Consider the following 19,428-nt stretch of genomic DNA (forward strand, 5'->3'; position numbering starts at 1 on the left):
ACAGCGCCTCCTTGTGGAGACTCTGGAAACCCACCCGGCTTCTCACCTGCTCCCCGCAGCTGAACCACCTCCCCAGCTGCCAGCCCCCTCCCCACCCCGCGCCCCTTCCTTTAAGAAATGCTCTGAGCCACCCCTCCCCGGCAAGTTCTTATTTTTGCATTTTGTTTTGCCAGTCTTGGGGCTCAAACTCGGGGCCGGGATGCTGTCCCTGAGCGTCTTTTCTGCAAGGCTAGCGCTCTACCGGGGCTCCGGGCCCGAGCCGCCCTCCTCCTCGGGGTCACAGACGCCCTCCGTGCGGGCCGGAGATTGCATTAGAAACCTTTATTTCAGGAAATACGTTTCAACACGGTTGTCATTTATACAAAAAGACGAATTCTCAGGAGGCACATAGCAAAGGCCATCATGGGTCAGCCGGTGAAGGGGAGCTTTCAAACTCTGGGTTCAGAGAGGGGCACAGAGCCATCCCAACCTGGGATGCTGTGCCCCCCCTCTCCCGGGACCCCCGGACTGGGCCCTGGTGCTGGACACTTCGTTCAAAGTCTTGGTTTTGGCAAAAAACAGAAAACATGGCAAGTTGGCAAGTAAACTGTTGAGCTGAGGGTGGGGCGGGTCTCGCCAAGCTCGGGTGGGGATGGCTGCCACCCAACGCAGGAACACACGCGCACACACGCTGGCATGCACGCCCCCCACGCCTCCCACCATCCGCGCGGGCTCCCGGGGTCCGGGACACACACGCCCGGTGGAGGCGGGGGGGAGGGGAGGCCGGAGGGAAGGAAGTGATGGCAGCTGGGGGGGGGTCTCCCTGGGGCGCAGGCCCAGGGTGTCATCACGACCCTGCTGCACGCCAGCCCTTGGTCCTCCCGCCCCGGGGGTCTGGCCCGAGGGCACAGGAGACCGCAGGCGGTGGGCCGGGTGGGCCGCTCCCGCATGCAGATACGCTTCTGGAGGTGGCGAGACTCAGCGTCAGAGTAACCAGCATCTCTGGCCAAACCAAAGACCAGACAGACAGACAGACCTCCCTCCCCCACATCCAGGTAGGGCAGGTCCCACCCGTGCCCCATCTTCCTTCCAGCACCTTTTCCTGGCTTTCTTCTTCAACTCCTCCACCAGAAGCACTCACTCGGGCTTTCCCAAGACTCAGGGTGTGGAGGGGCCCTCTCTGAACCTATTACCCAGAGCCATACGTCTGGAGGTGGGGGGGGGAGGATGGGGACCAGATGAGTCCCTCCCTGCAGTCTGTCCCTGTTTCTGGCTGGGGGAGGGGGAGGGGTCCGCCGGGCGCATGCGCGGCCAACGGCTAGGATCAAGGCACTTTCTGCTTCAGTACGGCTTCCGGGTGGGGCCGGGGGATCTGGCCCGTCCAAGCCATCGTGGAAACTGGGTTGCGTAATTTTCTAGCCTCCCCTTGGGAGCAGTGAGCGAGGGGCTCTCTGAGTTGTGGCCCGTGCCATGGGGGGGGGGGCTCCGGGTTCACCTGGCTGGGCCGTGTCCTTCCCGGTCACTGCCTACAGGACGGAGGGGTCTGGTCCCTGCAAGTCGGAATGCGGGGGGCGGGGGGCACAGACAAGCTTTCTGGCTCCCCGGGGGGCGGGGGTGGAGGGTCAGATTCCTGGGTCCTTTCCTCCAGCCACTGTCCAGCCTCTCCAGTCCTGGGCGAGGCCCGGCGGGGCCCTGCCCGGCCTGCGCCACAGCCGGTGAGCTGTGGCACTGACACACTGAGGAGGTGTCCCCACGTGGAACCCGGCTGCGTGGGGAGGGTCGGAGCAGAACACGTGGAAGAAGTGATATAAAATAAGACGGGGCGGGGGGTGGGCCTGGGGGGACTGGAGGAGTCGGGGGCAGGGTCCCGGGCGCGGGTGGCGTCTACATCTCCTGGGCTTCTGACTCTTTTTCGTCCATGCCATTGGCCATGGTGCTGTGACCCTCGTTGAGCCGCTTCACGCGGTACGCTTCGAAGTGGATGCTGCTGGTGATGTCCTTGATATTCTGCATGTGCGTCCTGGGCCGGGCAGGCTGGGTGTCGGTGGTGCGGCCTGGCCTCCCGGGCCTCCGCACACCCGCACGGGCTCACGCGGCCTCCCTCACCCCGCGCCCTCTCTACGGTCAGCCTGGGGCTGCCCAGGGCCTCAGGGCCTCTGCCTGCTCCCCAGCCTCCCACCACTCAGGGGCTCCGGCCCGGACTCACCTGATGAGGAGGTCCCGCAGGTAGGCAAACTCACAGTGCATGGTGTTCTCCACTGCGGACAGGGGACGGAGGGCGTCAGCGTCCGGCCGATGCCGATGCCCTCACCCCACCCTGGTCCTCCCCTCCCGTGTCCAGCAATCCCAGGCCCAAGAGCCGCTTCCCAGGACAGCTCCCCGGGGGACGGAGGCCCTGGCGGCCCCACCCCACGCTGGGCAGAGGGGCACGGGATGGCGGGACAAACTCAGCTTCTGCGCGCTGTAAGATTTTGGTTCTTTTTTCCTCCCATCCGAGACTGGGACTCGAACTCGCTATCTGATGCTACACACTTGTTGGCAGAATGCTTCCAGCCCCTGTGGAAGGTTTTAGCCTAGCAGCCGAGAAAGGGGGGGTATGCAGAGGAGAGCCCCGGGGGGGGGTGAGGGTCGGCCAGGCGGTCCAGCAGAGACCCGAGGCAGGGCGGGGAGCGGAGCCAGGACTGATGTAGTGATTTACAGAAAGCCCAGGCTCTCTGCTCTTATCCCCCACGGCTCTGCCCTGCCACACACGTGCTCGGGCTCACAGGAGACACACAGAGACCGTGCAAGTGGTCCTTGACCCCCAGAGCCAGCACAGCTCAACGTGACACATGGCCGCCGGGGCAGCTCAGGACAGGGCACGGCCGGCTGTGCTGTGACCCACAGAAGACCTCCCTGCAGGGGGTGGGGGATGGGGCGGAGCAGGCACACCCCGCGCTCTGAGCATTCCTCTGCTGCAGATGTGAGCGAAACGTGGGTAAGGCGAGGGGGGGTGCCTGGTGGAGATGGAGCAATGCCCTGATGCCCTCGTGTGACTTAGGGCAGCACCCCCGGGGGATTCGAGGACAGGAAAGGGGCGCAGTGGCGCTAACCAAGAGGGAACCAACAGCAAGGCAGAACCTCCTAGCGCCCAGACCTGACGGGCGATCGGGCCCCCAAAGGCCAGGTCCCTGGTCAGGGGCACACGCGGGGCAACCCTGGCATGAAGTCATCAGGCTCTGGGAGGCGCCCAGGGTCCTTATGAAAGGCTGCCGGATGAGAGACGGCCCCCCAGCAAACCTCCTGCGAAGGCTGCAGGCTGGTCCTGTGAATTTCCCAACTATTTCCTGACACCTGCCATTCCCCAATTGGCCACCAGAGAGCAGTAGATACACGTCGATGTGGATCCACCCCCCCTCCCCCCCAACCCCGAATTCTCAACCCCCCAAATCATGTCTTTCACACAAAGGTGCTGAAATGCAAGATCTGGGAAGGGGAACACGGGGGGGGGGGGGGGAGGAGAATCAGGGAGGGCCGGAGGGGGCAGAGCCTAGGAGAAGCCGGCCTGACTTGGCGCAAACAAAGACCCACTTGTACAGCCAGCAGCCCTGGCTCAGGGCGCATTACAGGAGAGGCCACGCACTGGAGAACATCGCAGGGTGATTCAGACAGCATCTGGCTGCACCCCACCTGGTGACACCCACACAGTGGGCACAGCAGGGGCGGGGCTGCGGGAGCACCCCAAAAAGGCCTGTGCACCGCTTCCCATTCTCATCCAGCTGCAAACGCCCAACTCCTAACTCAAGAGCCTGTAGTTTTGAGAGCCACCTCCCCTCCTCTTCTCGCTATTAAGAGGGAGGAGGGCCGGGGGACCCGGGGAGAGGGGTGGAAAACTCCAGAGTTAAATTGAGATCCTCCATATGGAGCGCATGCCCTGAGCTCGCGGCCCAGGCAGTGCCGGCTGCCTTGGAAGCCCTACCTGTCTCTGGGATTTCCCCACTTTGCTGGAACCATCCATGGTGGACACTGAGGCCCAAACTCCGACTCTCAACTGTGCTCCTTCTCCATTCAGCCTTTCAGCCAAGCCGTTCCCCAAGGACCCAGTGGCGTTAGCCCCTGGCCTGCTCTGTCCTTTCCTCCTGCGGTCTCACAGCAGGGTGGAGAAAGCCCTGGATCCACCCCCAGGCGCTGCCACCCCCCAGAGGGGGCCCATCTGGGCTGGGAGCAGACTCAGCTCACCCCTGACCTGTGTGGCTGGGACTTGCTTTGAAGTGTTTGCATAGTGAAGGATTTCCAAGCTGGCCACCCTGAGCTCCGGCAGGTCCCACACCAACGCCCCTGTCGGAGGGGAGGCTCCGAGTGCAGCCTGGGGGGCCCCACGGTCTAGGGTCACAGGGGTGACTGGCTTGTCATCCGATCTCTGGCCCCGGCCGGTACCTTCGATGGTGCCCCACTTGGTCTTCCTCCCCAGGATTCTCTTGCCGTTCACTTGGTACTCGTGGTCGCTGCCCACCACAGCAAATGGAATCATCTCCTGGGAGGGGACAGCGGGTGCGTGTCACGGGCCGGGAAAGGCCCAGCCCTTCCCTGAGCCCTGGGGACCCTGCCCCTGGGACCCCAGAACTGAGGGTCTTGGCTGGGAGGAGTGGGGGAAGACACCCCGCCCTCAGTGTGCACCGCCCACTGGGGATGTGGGAACAGCACCAGCTGAGCTGAGCGCGTACCCGGAATTTCTCGTTTACTAGCCGGTCCTCGGAGTCCTCGTCGAACTCCTTCTGGGGGTACACGTCGATGCCGTTGGAGAGCAGGTCCGCCGTGATCTGGGGAGGGAGGGGAGAGCCGGGCCGCCGCGGTGAGGCGCTCTGCCCGCCGCCAGCACTAGGCCAGCAGGGGTCGGCCACCTGGGGCCCAGGGCCCAAGGTTGCCCCAGAGACCCGAGACCCTGACAGCCCCGGGAAGCAGGGGCAGCTGCAGATCTGTCCACCCGAGATGCTGGAGAACCCCAAGGAGCTCTGGGCCCCGGTCCTGGGTGTCCTGTCCAGCTCATCACAGCCGCACCCCCACCCCCAAAGGTTGCTGAGTTCTTCATTTCTGGACCCTTTTTGTAGTAGCCTCCAAGGTCAGCATGGGCCCCTCCCCTCCTATAGTGGCAAGGGAGGGGGTAACAGCCCCCCCACCCCCCCACCCCCGCCATGGCCTCCCTGGCGCTTCCCCTCCAGTGCGTCTGACCCTACCTCCCTAAGCATGTGGGAGCCCCCCCCCACTGGCCCTCACAGCTTGTGGAATCCAAGGGCTTCCCTCACACCCATTGGGTGGGAGCCCAGACTCCTCCATTAAGTTTCCAGATGGTTCAGAAATAGGGCACTGTGGGCTGGGAAGGTGGCTCAGTGGTAGAGCGCTTGCCTTGCATGCTCGAGGCCCTGGGTTCCATTCCTCAGCACCACATAAGCAAAAAGAAAAAAAAAAGCCAGAAGTGGCACTGTGGCTCAAGGGGTAGAGCGCTAGCCTTGAGCTGAAGAGCTGGGGGACAGCGCCCAGGCCCAGAGTTCACGCCCCACGACTGGACCAAAAAAAAAAAAAAAGAAGTAGGGCACTGTCAGGACAAAGTAGCCCAAGCTGGCCACAGCTTGTCTCCAGGGTCCCGAGAGGCAGGGACAGTGGGGAGGCCCCAGGCCCCTACCCGCTGTTTGAAGTAGGCCCTCTCCTCCAGGGTCAGCGTGTCGGCCTTGGCGATGACAGGGACAATGTTGACCACCTTGCTCAGGCGCTTCATGAACTCGATGTCCAGGGGCCTGAGGCTGAAAGGGCACAAGGTGACACCACTCAGGCTAGGGTCCTGGGGTGACGGGACTCAGGCTGGGGTCCCGGGGTGACGGGACTCAGGCTGGGGTCCCGGGGTGACGGGACTCAGGCTGGGGTCCCGGGGCTGGGGTCCCGGGGTGACGGGACTCAGGCTGGGGTCCCGGGGTGACGGGACTCAGGCTGGGGTCCCGGGGTGACGGGACTCAGGCTGGGGTCCCAGAGTGACGGGACTCAGGCTGGGGTTCCAGGGTGACGGGACTCAGGCTGGGGTGACGGGACTCAGGCTGGGGTCCCAGAGTGATGGGACTCAGGCTGGGATGTGGGGTGGGGTCCTGTCCCGGGACCCACACCTGGTGGATGCTGGCAGTGACAGTTATGTTCAAGCACTGGCCGAGTGGGGTGTACGGGGGCTTTCAGGGGTACCAGTAAGCTGAGGCATGCGTGCGTGCGTGCGTGTGTGTGTGTGTGTGTGTGCATACGCGCAAGCGTCCAGTGCAAGGCCAGCTAGCTCCAGGCACCCTGTCCCCCACCTGCCCTTCCCATGCCCACACATGAGGTAACCCTCGATTCTGATGCCATCTTGCTTTGACTGGCTGGGACAGGAAAAGAATGGGGGCCCCCAAGACAGGCTGGTGGCTCCCCAGCAAGCCTGAGGTCTGACATGGGACAGGGCAGTGGAAGAGAGGCCGGTGGAGCCTGACAGAGTGGGTGTCTCTGTCCTGCTGGAAAAGCACGCTTCCAGGCAAAGCTGGCCAAGGACCACCCATCCCCTGGGACTGGGCGCTGGGGGCGGAAGCCAGGCCCAGGGCCCAGCGGGGTCCTAGCCCAGAGGGTTAGCTCTGGGGGACCACCCTTGGCTAGCCCAGCCGGCATCACATCAGGGCTCTGTCTCCCTCCTCAGCCTAGGCAGAGCTTGGGAACGGCCGACGGGCGGCCACAGGACCCTAGAGCAGCAGCTCTGCCTTGCGGAGGTCTCACAGCATCCTGTCTCTGGTGGACTGCTGCTGTTCCCCGTGGGAACCCCACCTCACTGTTAGCCCAACAGACCAGCAGCAGCTGCTGCCCTGGGCCTCAGGAAGAGGTGGCCAGCAGGGGGGCAGAAAGGGCCCTAAATCCTGAGCACACACAGGACTCCTAGGGAGCTGAGGACTGACTGGGAGGGAGGAGACACCCCTCCGTGCCTCCCCCCACACCCGGGCAAGGCATCCAGGGCAGGGCTCTGGGTGCAACTTCAGGGTGGACAGGATGAGAAGACAGTCTGGGCCTGCAGCAGCTGTTGCCGAGCCAGGCCAGGCCACTGTTCTCCCTGCCTTCCTCCAAGTGGTCCAAGGGACCAGGGTGGGAGGGTGGTGAGTGGGCGTGACCACTGAGTGGGTGTGGCTACGCCATGGGAGTGGCCACTGTGTGGGTGTGGCTACAGAGTGGGAGGGGCTCTGGTGGAAGTCTAGTAGCTGAGTGAGGCTGGCCTCCAGGGGCGTCTCACTTCACTTAATGGCCGCACCCCCCACCCAGCTCCCCACAGCTGTGGGTGCCGAGCGGAGGACCCGTGAGGACCACCCCGGGGGTGGTGGAACCCCAGAACCCATCCCCAGGACCAGGGCCCTGGAGGGGACCTACGAGTGGCCGGTGGCGGGGATGAAGTAGAGGCAGCAGTGGACGCGCGTGTCTGGGATCCGCCTCTTGCGGTTGATGTTGACCTCCTCCTGCAGGTACCTCTCATACTGGTCGTTGATGAATTTCATGATGGGCTGCCAGCTGTGTGGAGAGACCCCGCTCAGCCTCACATGGGACCCTCTGCCTTCATCCCCTTTACCCCAGGTCAAACCCCAGAACTCGGGCAGATGCTTGGCGCTCTGCTCCCACCTTCCCCATGCTGACCTCTGACCTGGGGGGCGGGGACTCGATTTCTATGGTGATTCCACTTTGAGTCTTTGGAGCTCAAGGCACAAGGCTTTAGCAGCACATGGGCCCCAGGTCCCTCTGGTTAGGTGCCCTCCAACCCCCACCAGCTCCCAGAGCCACTCACCAGTTCTCATTGTTGATGTGGTCTCCGAAGCCGGGCGTGTCGATGACCGTCAGCTTCATGCGAACACCCTTCTCCTCAATATCTGAATAACCCAGAGCACTGGAGTCAGAGGCACGTCCCAGGGGAGAAAACAATCTGCCCATGGAGCCCAGGGGGTCACCACCGGCGTGTCCCCTTCCATGGTTCCTGGTGGTATCTACGGGGGCACTGGCTAGAGGGGCCAGAACCAATCATCTCCCAAGACTTAAGATGTCCAGGGGATCCCAGTGAAGCCCTAGACTCGCCTGACCAAACTGGGCTCCCTTTGTTCTGTGGAAGGAAGGGCCTCACTGCCCAGTCCCCGCCCCCACGACACAGGCCCCACAGCCCAGTCCGACCCCCAATGCCCAGTCTCCACCCTCAATGTCCAGGCCCCGCCCCCACAGCCTAGGCCCCATCCCCGGGTGCTGACCGTGGGTGATGGACTTGATCTCGATGGTCTTGGGGATGCGCTCCTCAGAAGAGGGCTGCACCGACTTCCGGCTGATTTTCGACTTGAAGAGAGTATTGATTAACGTGGACTTCCCTAAGCCGCTCTGCCCTGAGGACAGAACAGAGGAAGGCTGCTTGGTGAGCTTTCCACCAGGGTGGTTGGTGGGCAAGGCTACGGCGATGCCCAGGCTCACGGCACGCAGGCCGTCAGTGCCCAGCGAACTTGCTCAGGGGGCTTTGCCTCTGGCCGTGGGTCCAGTGACACAGAGAAGAGACAGCTGGGCTCCAGTGCCTAGCCCAGCTTGGCCACGGAGGCCGAAGGAGGCTCCGAGACACGAGGCCCAGGTGGGAGCAGCAGGCGTGGGCTGTGCCTACAGACCCAGCTTTGAGCCTGGGCCGTGGGTGAACACACGTGCCCAGACCCCTCCTACCACCCCGTAGAGCAGCCTGGGAGTTCAAATTAGATGATGGAGCATTTGCTCCTGAAGCATGAGTCACCATGAGGACCGCCCGGGCCCGGGGCTGGGTCCCAAGGCCAGCAGGTGCTTCTGCCATGGTGACCCGGGCCACTGCAGCCACCAGGAGAGGGAAGAAGTCTCCAGGGGCACCTGCCAGGCAGGCAGCTGAGCGAGGCTTCCAGGAGGCCGCCAGCCGGGCCTGCTGGGGGTTCGGGCTGAGCTCCTTCGGGCCGAGGGCCACAGTGGACAGAAGGAGGAGCTCAGCAAACACCTTGGTCCAGGCAGGCGTTGCCGGTCACAGCTCGGGCCTGTTCACCCAGGGGATGCCAGGGGTCCGCAGCAGGGCCCCTCTGCAGAGCCATGGCCCTCCGTGGGGCGCATGGATGCTCACGAGCGTTCACGCTCTCCCCCGTTTTACAGAGGAGAGGCTGCCCCTCGGCGCTGGCGGGGGGGGGGGGATGGCGCGGAGGACAGCTCCTGGGGACTCACCGACCACCATGATGTTGAACTCGAAGCCCTGCTTCATGGCCTTCCTGCGCATCTGCTCCAGGATGGAGTCGATCCCCACGTAGCCGAAGTCCACCGGGGCCTTCTCATTCCGCGGCGCGGGCGCCTGCTTGAGCATGGCGTCTCGGGAGGTGTCCGCCATGTCGCCCACACAGCTGGGAGCCGCTTCAGAGGCTGGGGAAAGAGGAGCAGCGGTTCAGGGTGTGACAGAGCCCCAGGGTGCCCTCAAACATCCACATCGCCATCAGATGGAGAAGCTGAGGTCCAAGCAGCTCGTCCAAGAAACCCATGGGGAAGGCAGGCCCAGGGCCACGGTGGCCTCAGGCAAACCACACCCCGAAGCCACGCTGCGCCAGGCTCTAATCACCTTCTCTGCCAGCAATGCCTGCCCGGACCGCTCTCCTCCGTGGCTCCAGGCGGGCTGAGAACACTTGAACCGCCTTCCCTCCGCTCCCCATCCACAGGGCCAGGCAGGCAAGGAGAGCGCTGGGCCGAGCCGGGCTGCTGACCACCTAGTCCACCCTGCCCCCCATCCACAGCCCAGCCCAGCTTCTGCTTTCAGGTCTGCAGACTGGGGTGAACTTCCGGTACTCGGGGCTTCCGTGAGCATCAGAGCAGAGCCTCGGCCCCTCCCCTGGGTCACACTTGTGGGTCAGAGGCTGGGGTGGCCAGAAAGGAGCCCCAAGCAATGCCACTGGACACCCTCGGCACTGCAGCCCAACACAGGGGCTCAAGGCTTCTTCCACTGGGGTCCGGCTGGGACCTGGGGCCCCCAGGGACCAGCCAGGGGCCAGCTGCCACCCCTCCCCCCGCGCTGCTGTGGAGGCACAAACGCCCCACCACGGAGCCACACACTGCTTTGACCCCAAAGCTGCCCTTGCCAGCCCGTAGTGCCTGGCCCTGGCAGCGCCCGCAGGCTCAGGGTCTTCCCTGGTCCACAGGACACCAAGAAGGCCCCCCTCATTCTCCAGCGCTCTGCTGGAGCGCCCTACACAGGTACCGGGCGCCTCTTCAGACACCTGCTGGGCAGGGGTGCAGGGGAGGGGGAGGGCAGAGGGGGCAGCGTGGGCACCCAGCCTTCCAGGCCTCCCAGCGAAGAGGCCCCAGGCAGGATTGGGTTAAATTGCTCTTCTTCCTGGTCAGACACCACACTTGGGGGTCCCCCAGCCAACAGCTGGAGCCCTGATGGCCCTGGCCAAACCCTGTGTTCGCTCCTCTTCGTTCTGCTACATTGGGGTGACTGGTGGGAATCGAGATTTCCCCCCTCCCCCAGGCCCAAGGTGGGGGACAGAAGGAAGAAGACGAAATTGCAGCAAAGGGGGCAGAAGCACTATGCCCGGCCACCTACTCCCCAGCCGCTCCACACGGAGCGCACACAACCCCGCTTCCAGGAACCCAGGGCCAATAAAACAACAACCAGCAAATACCCATGCCAGGAATTGATTGCCAGGAGGAGCCCCAGCTCTGGGCGCCAGGCTGCCAACCCCGCCCCCACCCAGCCCCGCCCCGCCCCACCCCGGGACACTCAGCCCTGCAAGGCAGCAAAAGCAGGGGCTCTGCTCCCTGCTCAGAAATATCCTCCCCAGCTTCCAGCATCTTTAAATAAACAAAGACGCAGTGTTGCAGCTGGCCGAGGAGCTGTGGCTTTGAGGCCCCGCTTCCTGGAGCCAGACAGGGGCCCTGCCTTACAGGGCAGCGGTTCAGCCCTCACCCATGTGATTGAAAATTGCTTCCATCTGTCTGTGGGTCTGGGAGCCATTTTGCCCCATGCTGAAGCCCACCCCACCCCCCCTCCTTCCCCTCCCCCCAAGTGAGGCAGGAAGGTCCGCAGGGGCTCCAGGTGGGCCCTCCGCGGGCACCAACCAAACATCCCACCCACCACGTGCCCCACAGAAGCCATCAAAGCACATGGACGCCCCTTCGTTGCTAGAAGTGACCCAAGGTTTCTAGCTCCTCACACACTCCTGCAGGCCCGTCCTCTGGGAGCCTGCCCAGCCCTGCAATCAGGACCGTCACCCAGAAAATCACCCGGGGCCTGGCCAGCCCCCACCCCCCATGCCGAGGCAGCCGGAAACGATGCCGATGCCGGAACCCACCCACGCCCTGCTTCCTCGCAGCCCCGCGTCTGCCACGGGCCAAGGGCAGCTTGTAAGCAAAACATTATCACCTTAACCATCTCAACGTAGACTTTTGGGGAGGGGAGAGGTCAGGCAGACACAGGCTGTGGTGCAACCAACTTCCAGAATGTTCTGAGCCTGCAACAGTACAGCCCTGTGCCCAGCCTGCTTCCCGTGTCTGAGTCTGACCACGCCGAGGCCTCCAAGGCGGGATCGTACGGTACTTGCACTTCTGTGCTTGCCTATTGTGTCTCTTAGCACAGCGGCCTCACGGTTCATCCGCAGGGGAGCGTGTGCCAGGATTTCCTTCCTTTTCAAGGCTGAATAATATTCCTTAAAACCGGCATAGGAACGTTTTATTTATCTGTCCGTCCGTCCATGCACGTCGAGGCTGCTTCCTCCTGTAGACTTGTCTGTAGCGTGACCACCAACGCGCACACAGCTGAGACCTGCTTCTTTTCTTTGTTTCGTTTTTGTTTTGTAGGTTAGGTTAGCCTAGATTTTTTTTTTAACTTGGTGCCAGTGCTGGGGCTTGAACTCAGGGTCTGAGCGCTGCCCTGAGCTGGCTTTCTTTGCTCAAGGGGAGTGCTCCGCCACTTGAGCCACAGGCACCCTTTCGTCTTTTTTGGTGCTTAACTGGAGATGAGTCTCATTAACCTTCCTGCCCAGGCTGGCTTTGAACTGCGATCCTCAGGCCTCAGCCTCCTGAGCAGCTAGGATTATAGGTCTGAGCCGCCGGCGCCCACTGGCTTGGAGCTTTTGATCTTCCTGCCTCAGCCTCCTGAGTGCTGGAATTACAGGTGTGCACCACCAAGCCCAGCAGTGTCTGGGCATAGCCATTTTTTACTTCCGAGGCACTGCAGGTATGCTCACATTGGGCTTCAGAGTGCTGGAGACTAAGCTGTCAAATGAGGGACCCCCATTTTTTTTTTACTTAATTTTCACTCATTTAAACTTAAATAGCTACGCATCCCTAGCAAGAACTCTGCTAGATGGTGCTAAATCCTGCCCCAACCCCATCTGTGACAAACAAGGTTGGGATCCAGGCAATGATTACCCCCCAGCGCAGTCAGGTCAACAAGAGACCCCACAGACCCCACCAAGACGGCAAACACACACAACCTGGGATACTTGATGCGCACCGTGTTCCCCCTGTGCAGATCCTGAGCTCCGGGCCGGGTCTCCCTGCCTGGGGTCCAGGCAGCGCATCTCCTGACACCCCAAGCCCCTCACGGACCTACTTGAAGCTCCCACTGCGACTGGCTCTGCTCTCAGGGCGTTTCTAAATTCTAAGTCAACAAGCAGTAGATACAAACATCCAAGGCCAGGCACCAGGGGGCCCGTCCACAGTCCCGGTACTTGGAAGGCTGAGGTAAGACTCCCAGGCCAGGCAGTAATACTTGGTTCAAAAAAACTGACCAGAACTGTGTAAAGCACCCATTCACACGCACAGGTGAGTGTGTGAGGCATCCTGACACAGCACACGCCCTTCCCCCAGGACCGCAGCTCGGAGCGAAGGAAGGGATGAAGGTCAGTGTGGGTCAGCCTCGAAGTCATGACACTGAGAGAAGAGAGTGGCCAGAGCACCACGCCACGGAAGGGTGCATGCCAAGAGCACCACGCCACCAACGCGTGCATGCAACACGCCCACCCCTGACAAGTCCACATTTTTTGTGCGGGGGGAGGGGGGGAGGCTGGTGGGAGGGGAAGACTGCGTAATGAGTATGGAGTTTCCTTTGGGAGTGATGGATGGAAACGTTCTAGAATTGGAGGCGATGGCTACCCGACACTGTGAATGAACGCAGAGCTGGATAATCTGGGCGGCAGAATGGAGGGGCGGGAGGAGGCGGCAGCTTCCGGCCTTCCTTGGCTGGGGTCCGGAGGACCTCTGGCGGCGTGGCCTGGCAGTGGCGGTGTCCTGGGTGCTGTGGGAGGCCCGGCAGTGTGTGTCCACAGCTCGCTTTGGCCCTCTCTGTGGCTTCCTCTCTGCCTTGTGTCCAGGGCTGAGGGGTAGCAAGGAGAGAGGCCCGCTCCACCCTGGGCAGGCTGCTGCCTCCCCGCTGCGACAGACCAGGTGCCCACCCCAGAGCCCACTCGGAGCGGGAGACAGCAATGGGCTGTGATGCACTTCGGGATGCTCACACTTCATCCCAGCCTCGGGGTGACCTCAGTCTGCCAGGTAGGACTGGCTTGCCAGACTAGACCTGGAAACCCCAGGCCCAAACCCACAAGCCCCCCACCCCCCTTTCCTGCTGCCTTGCTGCTGCAGGGGGGAGGGGGAGGGACCACAAGCCCCTCCTTTCCTGCTGCCCTGCACGGGGAGGGGGAAGGGGGGAGGGAGATGAGCCCATGCCCTCTCCCGGCCAGCAGCACTGCCTCCCGGGAAGCCCTGCGGGGCAATGGCCAATGGCCTCGGAGCCACAGCCCAACAGCTCCCAGTTCAGTGCCGGTGACAGCCAGACCTGCACCCCAGGGCAAACCCAGTGTCATCCCCACATCTTACTCCAACACAAGGCCGCCCAGTTCTCAAACCACAGGAGGCAGAGCCATCTTCTCGACTCATGGGGCCAGGTCAGCCTGTCCCTGCAGCCCCAAGGGCGGCCCAAGTCTCACATGGGGGACGGGGGTGGGGGGCTTAAAAGCAGGGGCAGCTGGGCCCTAAGGACTGAGCCGTCTGTCCCCATAAACGTCAGCTGTTCCCAGACCCCTGTGAAGGGCTGTGTGTGTGTGTCTCATGGACTTTCCTCCTCAGGCTGGCTTCGAACCTCGATACTCTGAGCGGAGCCTCCTGAGGAGCTAAAATTCCCGGTGGAGCCGCTGGCGCCAGGCTTGCAGAGGGCTTCTTACAGTGGGTGAGTGGCCGTGGAAGAGACGTGAGGAGCCCAGCCAAGGCCTCACGGGCATCGCCACCGCCAGACACAGCAAGTGCCACCCTTAACCCCTCACAGAGGAGCAAACTGGGGGGGGGGGAAGAGGGGGGGGGCATCTTTCACCAGCAAGGATCACAGAGCTAGCGAGAGGCAGAGGCAGGAACTGAACCTGGGCTCAGGACTGGGCAGGTTGGGTCCTCCAGCACCTCGGAAAGCGGGATGAAGCGTGATTTCCCGCAGCTACACCCCAGGAGGGGCCCTTGGGTGTGGAAGGCTCCGCTGGTCCCCAGCTGCCCCAGGGAGGCAGGGACCCGGCCCAGCTGGCAGCGCCTCTCACAAGGACTTAGTACTTTTATTTCCAGGAAGACCCAAGGTTGGCTAAGCCCCCTACCAGCTGCTGAGCCCTGTGCTGGGGCCTGGATCCATGTACCCCCAGGGTCCCCTGGCGCAGGCACGGGCCAGGCCCCATGTCCCCAAACAAAGAGACCCAGCAGCTTGGGGCCTGCCAACCCCGCACCCCGCCATGATTCACACCCTGAGTGGACAACACCCCACAGCTGGAGGCCCCCCAGGAGGGACTGAGAAAATCCACAATGAGCTCAAAGATGACTCCCTGCTTCCAGCATGCACGAGTGGGTGGAGGGAGAGGAGGCTGCAGCTTAAGAAACAGGCGGAGAATGGGGCCCATACAGAGCTGCAAACCAGACACGTGCGTGCGTGCGTGCATGGACGTGCATGCGCAGGCAGAGGGCTGGGACAAGATGCTGAAGACCTAACTATAACAATAGGTAGAAAATGACTCTGGGGTCCCTCGGAGTAGGACTGCAATGCTGATTCCTTCCACAATTCATCAAGCAAAACAGTGACATTCTAGACGTGAAACCAGGTGACTAGAAACCTTGATGCACAGTGAGTGGCAGCCACCAGCCACGCCCTGCAGCGAGGCAGCCCTCCACCTTAGGGAGCCCTGGGGCTGACTCAGCCACACAATGTTCTTGGGTCACTGTCGCCTTTTAGAAGCTGACAAAAGGGGACTCAGGTCACAGCTCAAGCGGCCGAGCATCTGCCTAGCAGAGACAAGGCCCTGGGTTCAAACCCCACTTACCTCTACCCCCACAGAGCACTATTAGAAGCTGATTAAAACACAGCTCATACATGTACCCACATATACATGTGTACAAACTCATGTACACAAACACGCCTCTCTGGACAATTGGAGGAAGCAATGAACCCCTGGAGCCCAACGTAAGGAAATAATTTGGTCTCATTCGGTCCTAATCAGGGTGTCCTGACTCGTTAGCAAGACACACAGAAGCAGCCCTGGTTAGCAGTTAGCGCTGGGGTGAGTCACGTGCTGACAGCCACAGGGTGAGGAAGGCGAAGAGCAGGAGGAAAAGGGTTGGGGCCACGGGCTCCACGGGCTCACAGAAATGGGGAGTCATTCTCTCCTGTCCCCACTAAGCTGTGAGCCCACCCAGGCCCCTGGACTCCGCATTAATGCCACAGGACTCTGGGACCTCCTGTTCTCTTCTAAATGGAAACAAAGCAGGTGCTGGTGGCTCCCGCCTGTCATCCCAGCTGCTCAGGAGGCTGAGATCTGAGGACGGTGGTTCAAAGCCAGCCCAGGCAAGACAGTCTGAAATTCTGATCTCCAATTAACTAACAAAAGAACCAGAATTGGAGCTGTGGTTCAAATGGTATAACACCAACCTTGAGCAAGAAAGCTAAGCAACAGCACTCAAGCTTGACTTCAAGCTGCAGTTTGGGCATTAAAAAAAAAAAAAAAGAAAGAGAAGGACTCTAAATCAGTGTATCTTGCAAATTTGCACAGGCCTGTTTCAAGAACCGAAATTTCAAAGTGCATGCAGCTCATCTAATTTAATAAGGAACTCCAAATCAAATTACACTTCACACTTTGTTCCAGGCAGGAAGTGTCTCGGAGGGGTCTGGTTAAGAACGAAGATGCCAGAAATCTGAGACTTCGCCCTCCCGCCCAAAACTGCTTAGAAACCCAACACAATGGCTGCAGGACTGCACACAGAGAGAGCTGCGCTGGCCTCGGGGAGGGGGGGAGGGGCAGCTGGGAATGTGGCCTCTCCGGGGGCTGCTCTCCGAGGCTGGGACCAGGGAGGTCCAGAGCGGTGAGGGTCACTCCCCACCCCTCCCTCCACCCATTCAGTCAGGGGCCTGAGACGCCCCGCAGGCCGGGCAGGGTCCCCACTCTGGCCGCCAGCCGAGCCCCCCCCCCCACCATCCTGGTGAGGAATATCAAGGGGCCCCGCCATTCTGCCAACAGGGGCTTCGAGGGGCCCCAGTCGGCAAAGACAAACTTGGACGGGGGCCCCCTTCTGTTCTTCATTTGCAGCCCCTCCCCCCCTGCCTGGCTGCCCGGACCTATTGAGACACCCGTCTTTGTTTAAAGCAGGCCCCAACCTGCCCCGCCCACCCTCCAACGCGGGGCAGAGCTCCTCCGCCTCCCAGGGGCCTCACTCGCGGGGTTTCCGGTTCCAGCCCCCGCCGGCCCAGCCCGGGCCCGGCGGCTGCTCCCCTGTCAAGGCAGGCAGCAGCTGCAGCTCCAAAGCAACCTCAAGACCCAGCTGCCCCGCCCCGCTGCGCCCCGGCCCAGTCCAGAGCAGCAGCTGGAGCAGAGATTGGTTCATTCTTGGCAAAGATCGGCTGGGCGGGATGAGCGCAGGGAGGAATCCCCTCTGCACAGGGCTGTCCCTCTCAGGGGAGGGGACAGGGCCCGCCCCCTCTCCCCGCCGCTTCTAACAGCCTGGCTAGCAGCAGGTACACACCAGAGCTGGGGGCGCAATGGACAGAGGCTCCCGGAACTTACACAACCCACAACCATCCGATAACAAGCAGATGAGGACCGTGGGGCACAGCAGCCCTCCCCCCACCCCAGGAATCTGTGCGAAGGGCCTTCCCCGAAGCAATCAAGCAGGGGTGTGCATGTGGGTCAGAGCTCAGGCTGCAGAAGGTTCCTGGTGCCTAGGTCCTGTCATGGGGGGGGGGGGGGAAGAGATGACACATTCCTCCACTATGACAGGAGCCTGAGCAAAGGATCCCCAGGGAGGGACGGCTCATCTCCAGCCTTCTCTGGGCCAGGGCCAGGCTCAGGGCCAACGTGTGAGCCACCAGCATCATCCAGCCCCATGCGGCCCCACCTCCCTGGGGCTCTGGCTCCCATGCCCCCCTCACAGCTCCCTGCTTAGAATCCAGCGCACCCAAAAGCCCTCACCAAGTGCCATCCAGGCCCAGCTCACTGAGGAGGCCCAGTCAGGGTCCCTTGGAATCCAGGGTGGGTAAGCACAGGGGCTCACACCTGTAGTCCTAGCTACATATGAGGCTGAGATCTGAGAATCACAGTTCAAAGCCAGCCGAGGCAGAAAAGTTCATGAGACTCTTATGTCCAATGAACCTGCAATAAAGCTGGATGTGGAGCTGTGGCTCAAATGGCCTTGAGTGGAAAGACTGAGGCACTGGCCCTGAGTTCAAACCTCAGAACCAAAAATAAAATCATGAATGAACGAGAACACAAATGATCTGAGGATGGGTAGCTGGATGGGTGAGTGCTGGTGGATGGATGGGTGGATGGACAGGTGGGCGGATGACACGGACGGGTGGCTGGGCAGCGTAGCCCAGGACTCGCGCTGTCCCCAGGTTCACGCCCTCTGTGTGGACAGCTGCTTGGCCACCCCGAGTACTTCCCTCACCTTTGCAACACAGCAAGCTCCGAGACCAGCCTGACACCTGAGCAGGGGCATGAAGCTTCCTTGCACCTTTGGACTTGGGTCTGACAGACACAGCCTCCTAGCCTCCAGTGAGCCGAGGACACAGGACGCCAGCCCCCCCCCCCCCCCGGCTCTCCCTCCCAAAGGCTCTGGCTGGCTCGGGTATGCTTCTGCGCTGCCCCCCCCCCCACTCCCTTCCATGTCTCTGCTGGCTCCTCCCCTCTCCATCTGCCCAGCCAGCCCCGAGGCCCTCAGTGGGCACGGCCGCTGCTCACTTCACCACTTTCCCTGGCCTTCGTGACAACTTCCCACCCAGACTTGTGCACCAGTACCAGCCGGACAGCGCCGGGGGTCCAGGCTGGGCATCTGGGGCCACTGTCCTGCTCAAGCCTGGACACACCACCTCGAATCAGACACCAGGACCCAGCCCACTCGCCCCCCACTGTCCCCCACTTTCACACAGGGCTCTCCAGCTGCTGGGGATCACAGGGCTGTCAACTCTCCACAGCCCCGGCAAGCTGTGCTGCCACCCGCGGTGAACCGTCCCGTCCCGTCCCCAAGGCACCAGAAGGGACAGTGCGACCCTCCAACTGACCCACCCGTCCTTCCCCACGGCACGCGATGGCCCCAAATCCGTCTCACCATGGCCGTGCTGAGACCCCGCGGGAGCTCCGTCTCACCACAGCGTGCTGAGACCCCGCGGGAGCTCGGAACCGCTCTGAGCTTCCATGTTCTCACGTGTCAAACTGCCACGCGTGGCCTCGGATCGAACACGGCACAGGCCAGCTCTCAGGCCGTGTCTGCGCGGGGCGGTGCGAGGCCTCTGTCGGTGTCGCTCTCCTCGGCTCGCCGGCCCTCCCTGGCCTGCCACCCCGGCCCCCTCTCAGAGTCTCCAGAACATTCTCTCCCTTGGCTCCTAGCAGGTCCCCTTGCCTTTCCAGGGCCAGGCTGCTGATCCACGCCGGGCCCTCTGTTCTGTTCTATGTGAGCCAGGAGACACTCGGGCTCTCCTGCCACCCTGCCGGGAGCTCCTGGATGAATGAATGAATGAATGAATGAATGAATGAATGGTCCGCCTGCTGCACTGTCCCCAGCCCCTCTTCTTCTCCCAGGGCATCTTGGGGGCAGCCACCCCTCCCGCAGTGCCAGGGCCAGTGCCACCTGCCCTCTCCCGGGGCCACTTTCCCAGAGCATGGGTGTGCATGCGCCCACGTGGAGGCCCTATCAACAATGCCCGGATCCAGCAGCAGCAGGAGGCACACAGCATGGAGGCCGGGGAAGGAGGCCAGGGGAAAGATGGCAGAGCTTTCTGGCCAGCCTGTGCGGACCCACATGGGGAGCTGTTCTTCGGGGGAAGAGCAGGTAGAGTGGAGGGGCAGGCTGGCCCGTGGCTGTACCCCAATCCCCCCCCCCACAGCACCAGTGCGGGGGGGGGGGCAGCAGCAGGAAGCCGCTCCCATGCTGGGGGGCGGAGGAGGGGGC

General features: G+C 62.3%; 1 protein-coding gene across 5 annotated transcripts in view; it reads right to left on the minus strand.

Annotated features, from left to right (window-relative positions):
• Window positions 1-301: 301 nt before the first annotated feature.
• The window catches only part of Sept9 (septin 9), a 127,491-nt gene continuing 108,364 nt past the window's right edge, over window positions 302-19,428 (minus strand). For 4 of the 5 annotated variants that reach the window (XM_013037949.1, XM_013037951.1, XM_013037953.1 and 1 more), the window contains 9 exons: window positions 9,205-9,396; window positions 8,238-8,366; window positions 7,787-7,868; window positions 7,378-7,515; window positions 5,639-5,756; window positions 4,683-4,778; window positions 4,396-4,492; window positions 2,186-2,237; window positions 302-1,999 (listed from right to left, as the gene is read on the minus strand). In XM_013037949.1, the coding sequence (XP_012893403.1) occupies window positions 1,864-1,999; window positions 2,186-2,237; window positions 4,396-4,492; window positions 4,683-4,778; window positions 5,639-5,756; window positions 7,378-7,515; window positions 7,787-7,868; window positions 8,238-8,366; window positions 9,205-9,396 (1,040 nt within the window). In that variant the 3' untranslated portion in view covers window positions 302-1,863. Of the gene's footprint in view, window positions 2,000-2,185; window positions 2,238-4,395; window positions 4,493-4,682; window positions 4,779-5,638; window positions 5,757-7,377; window positions 7,516-7,786; window positions 7,869-8,237; window positions 8,367-9,204; window positions 9,397-9,589; window positions 9,728-19,428 lie in introns of those variants that run through there. The other variant, XM_013037950.1, reaches the window with a different exon arrangement.

This window comes from Dipodomys ordii, unplaced genomic scaffold, assembly GCF_000151885.1.
Source record: "Dipodomys ordii isolate 6190 unplaced genomic scaffold, Dord_2.0 Scaffold7, whole genome shotgun sequence".
NCBI lineage: Eukaryota > Metazoa > Chordata > Mammalia > Rodentia > Heteromyidae > Dipodomys > Dipodomys ordii.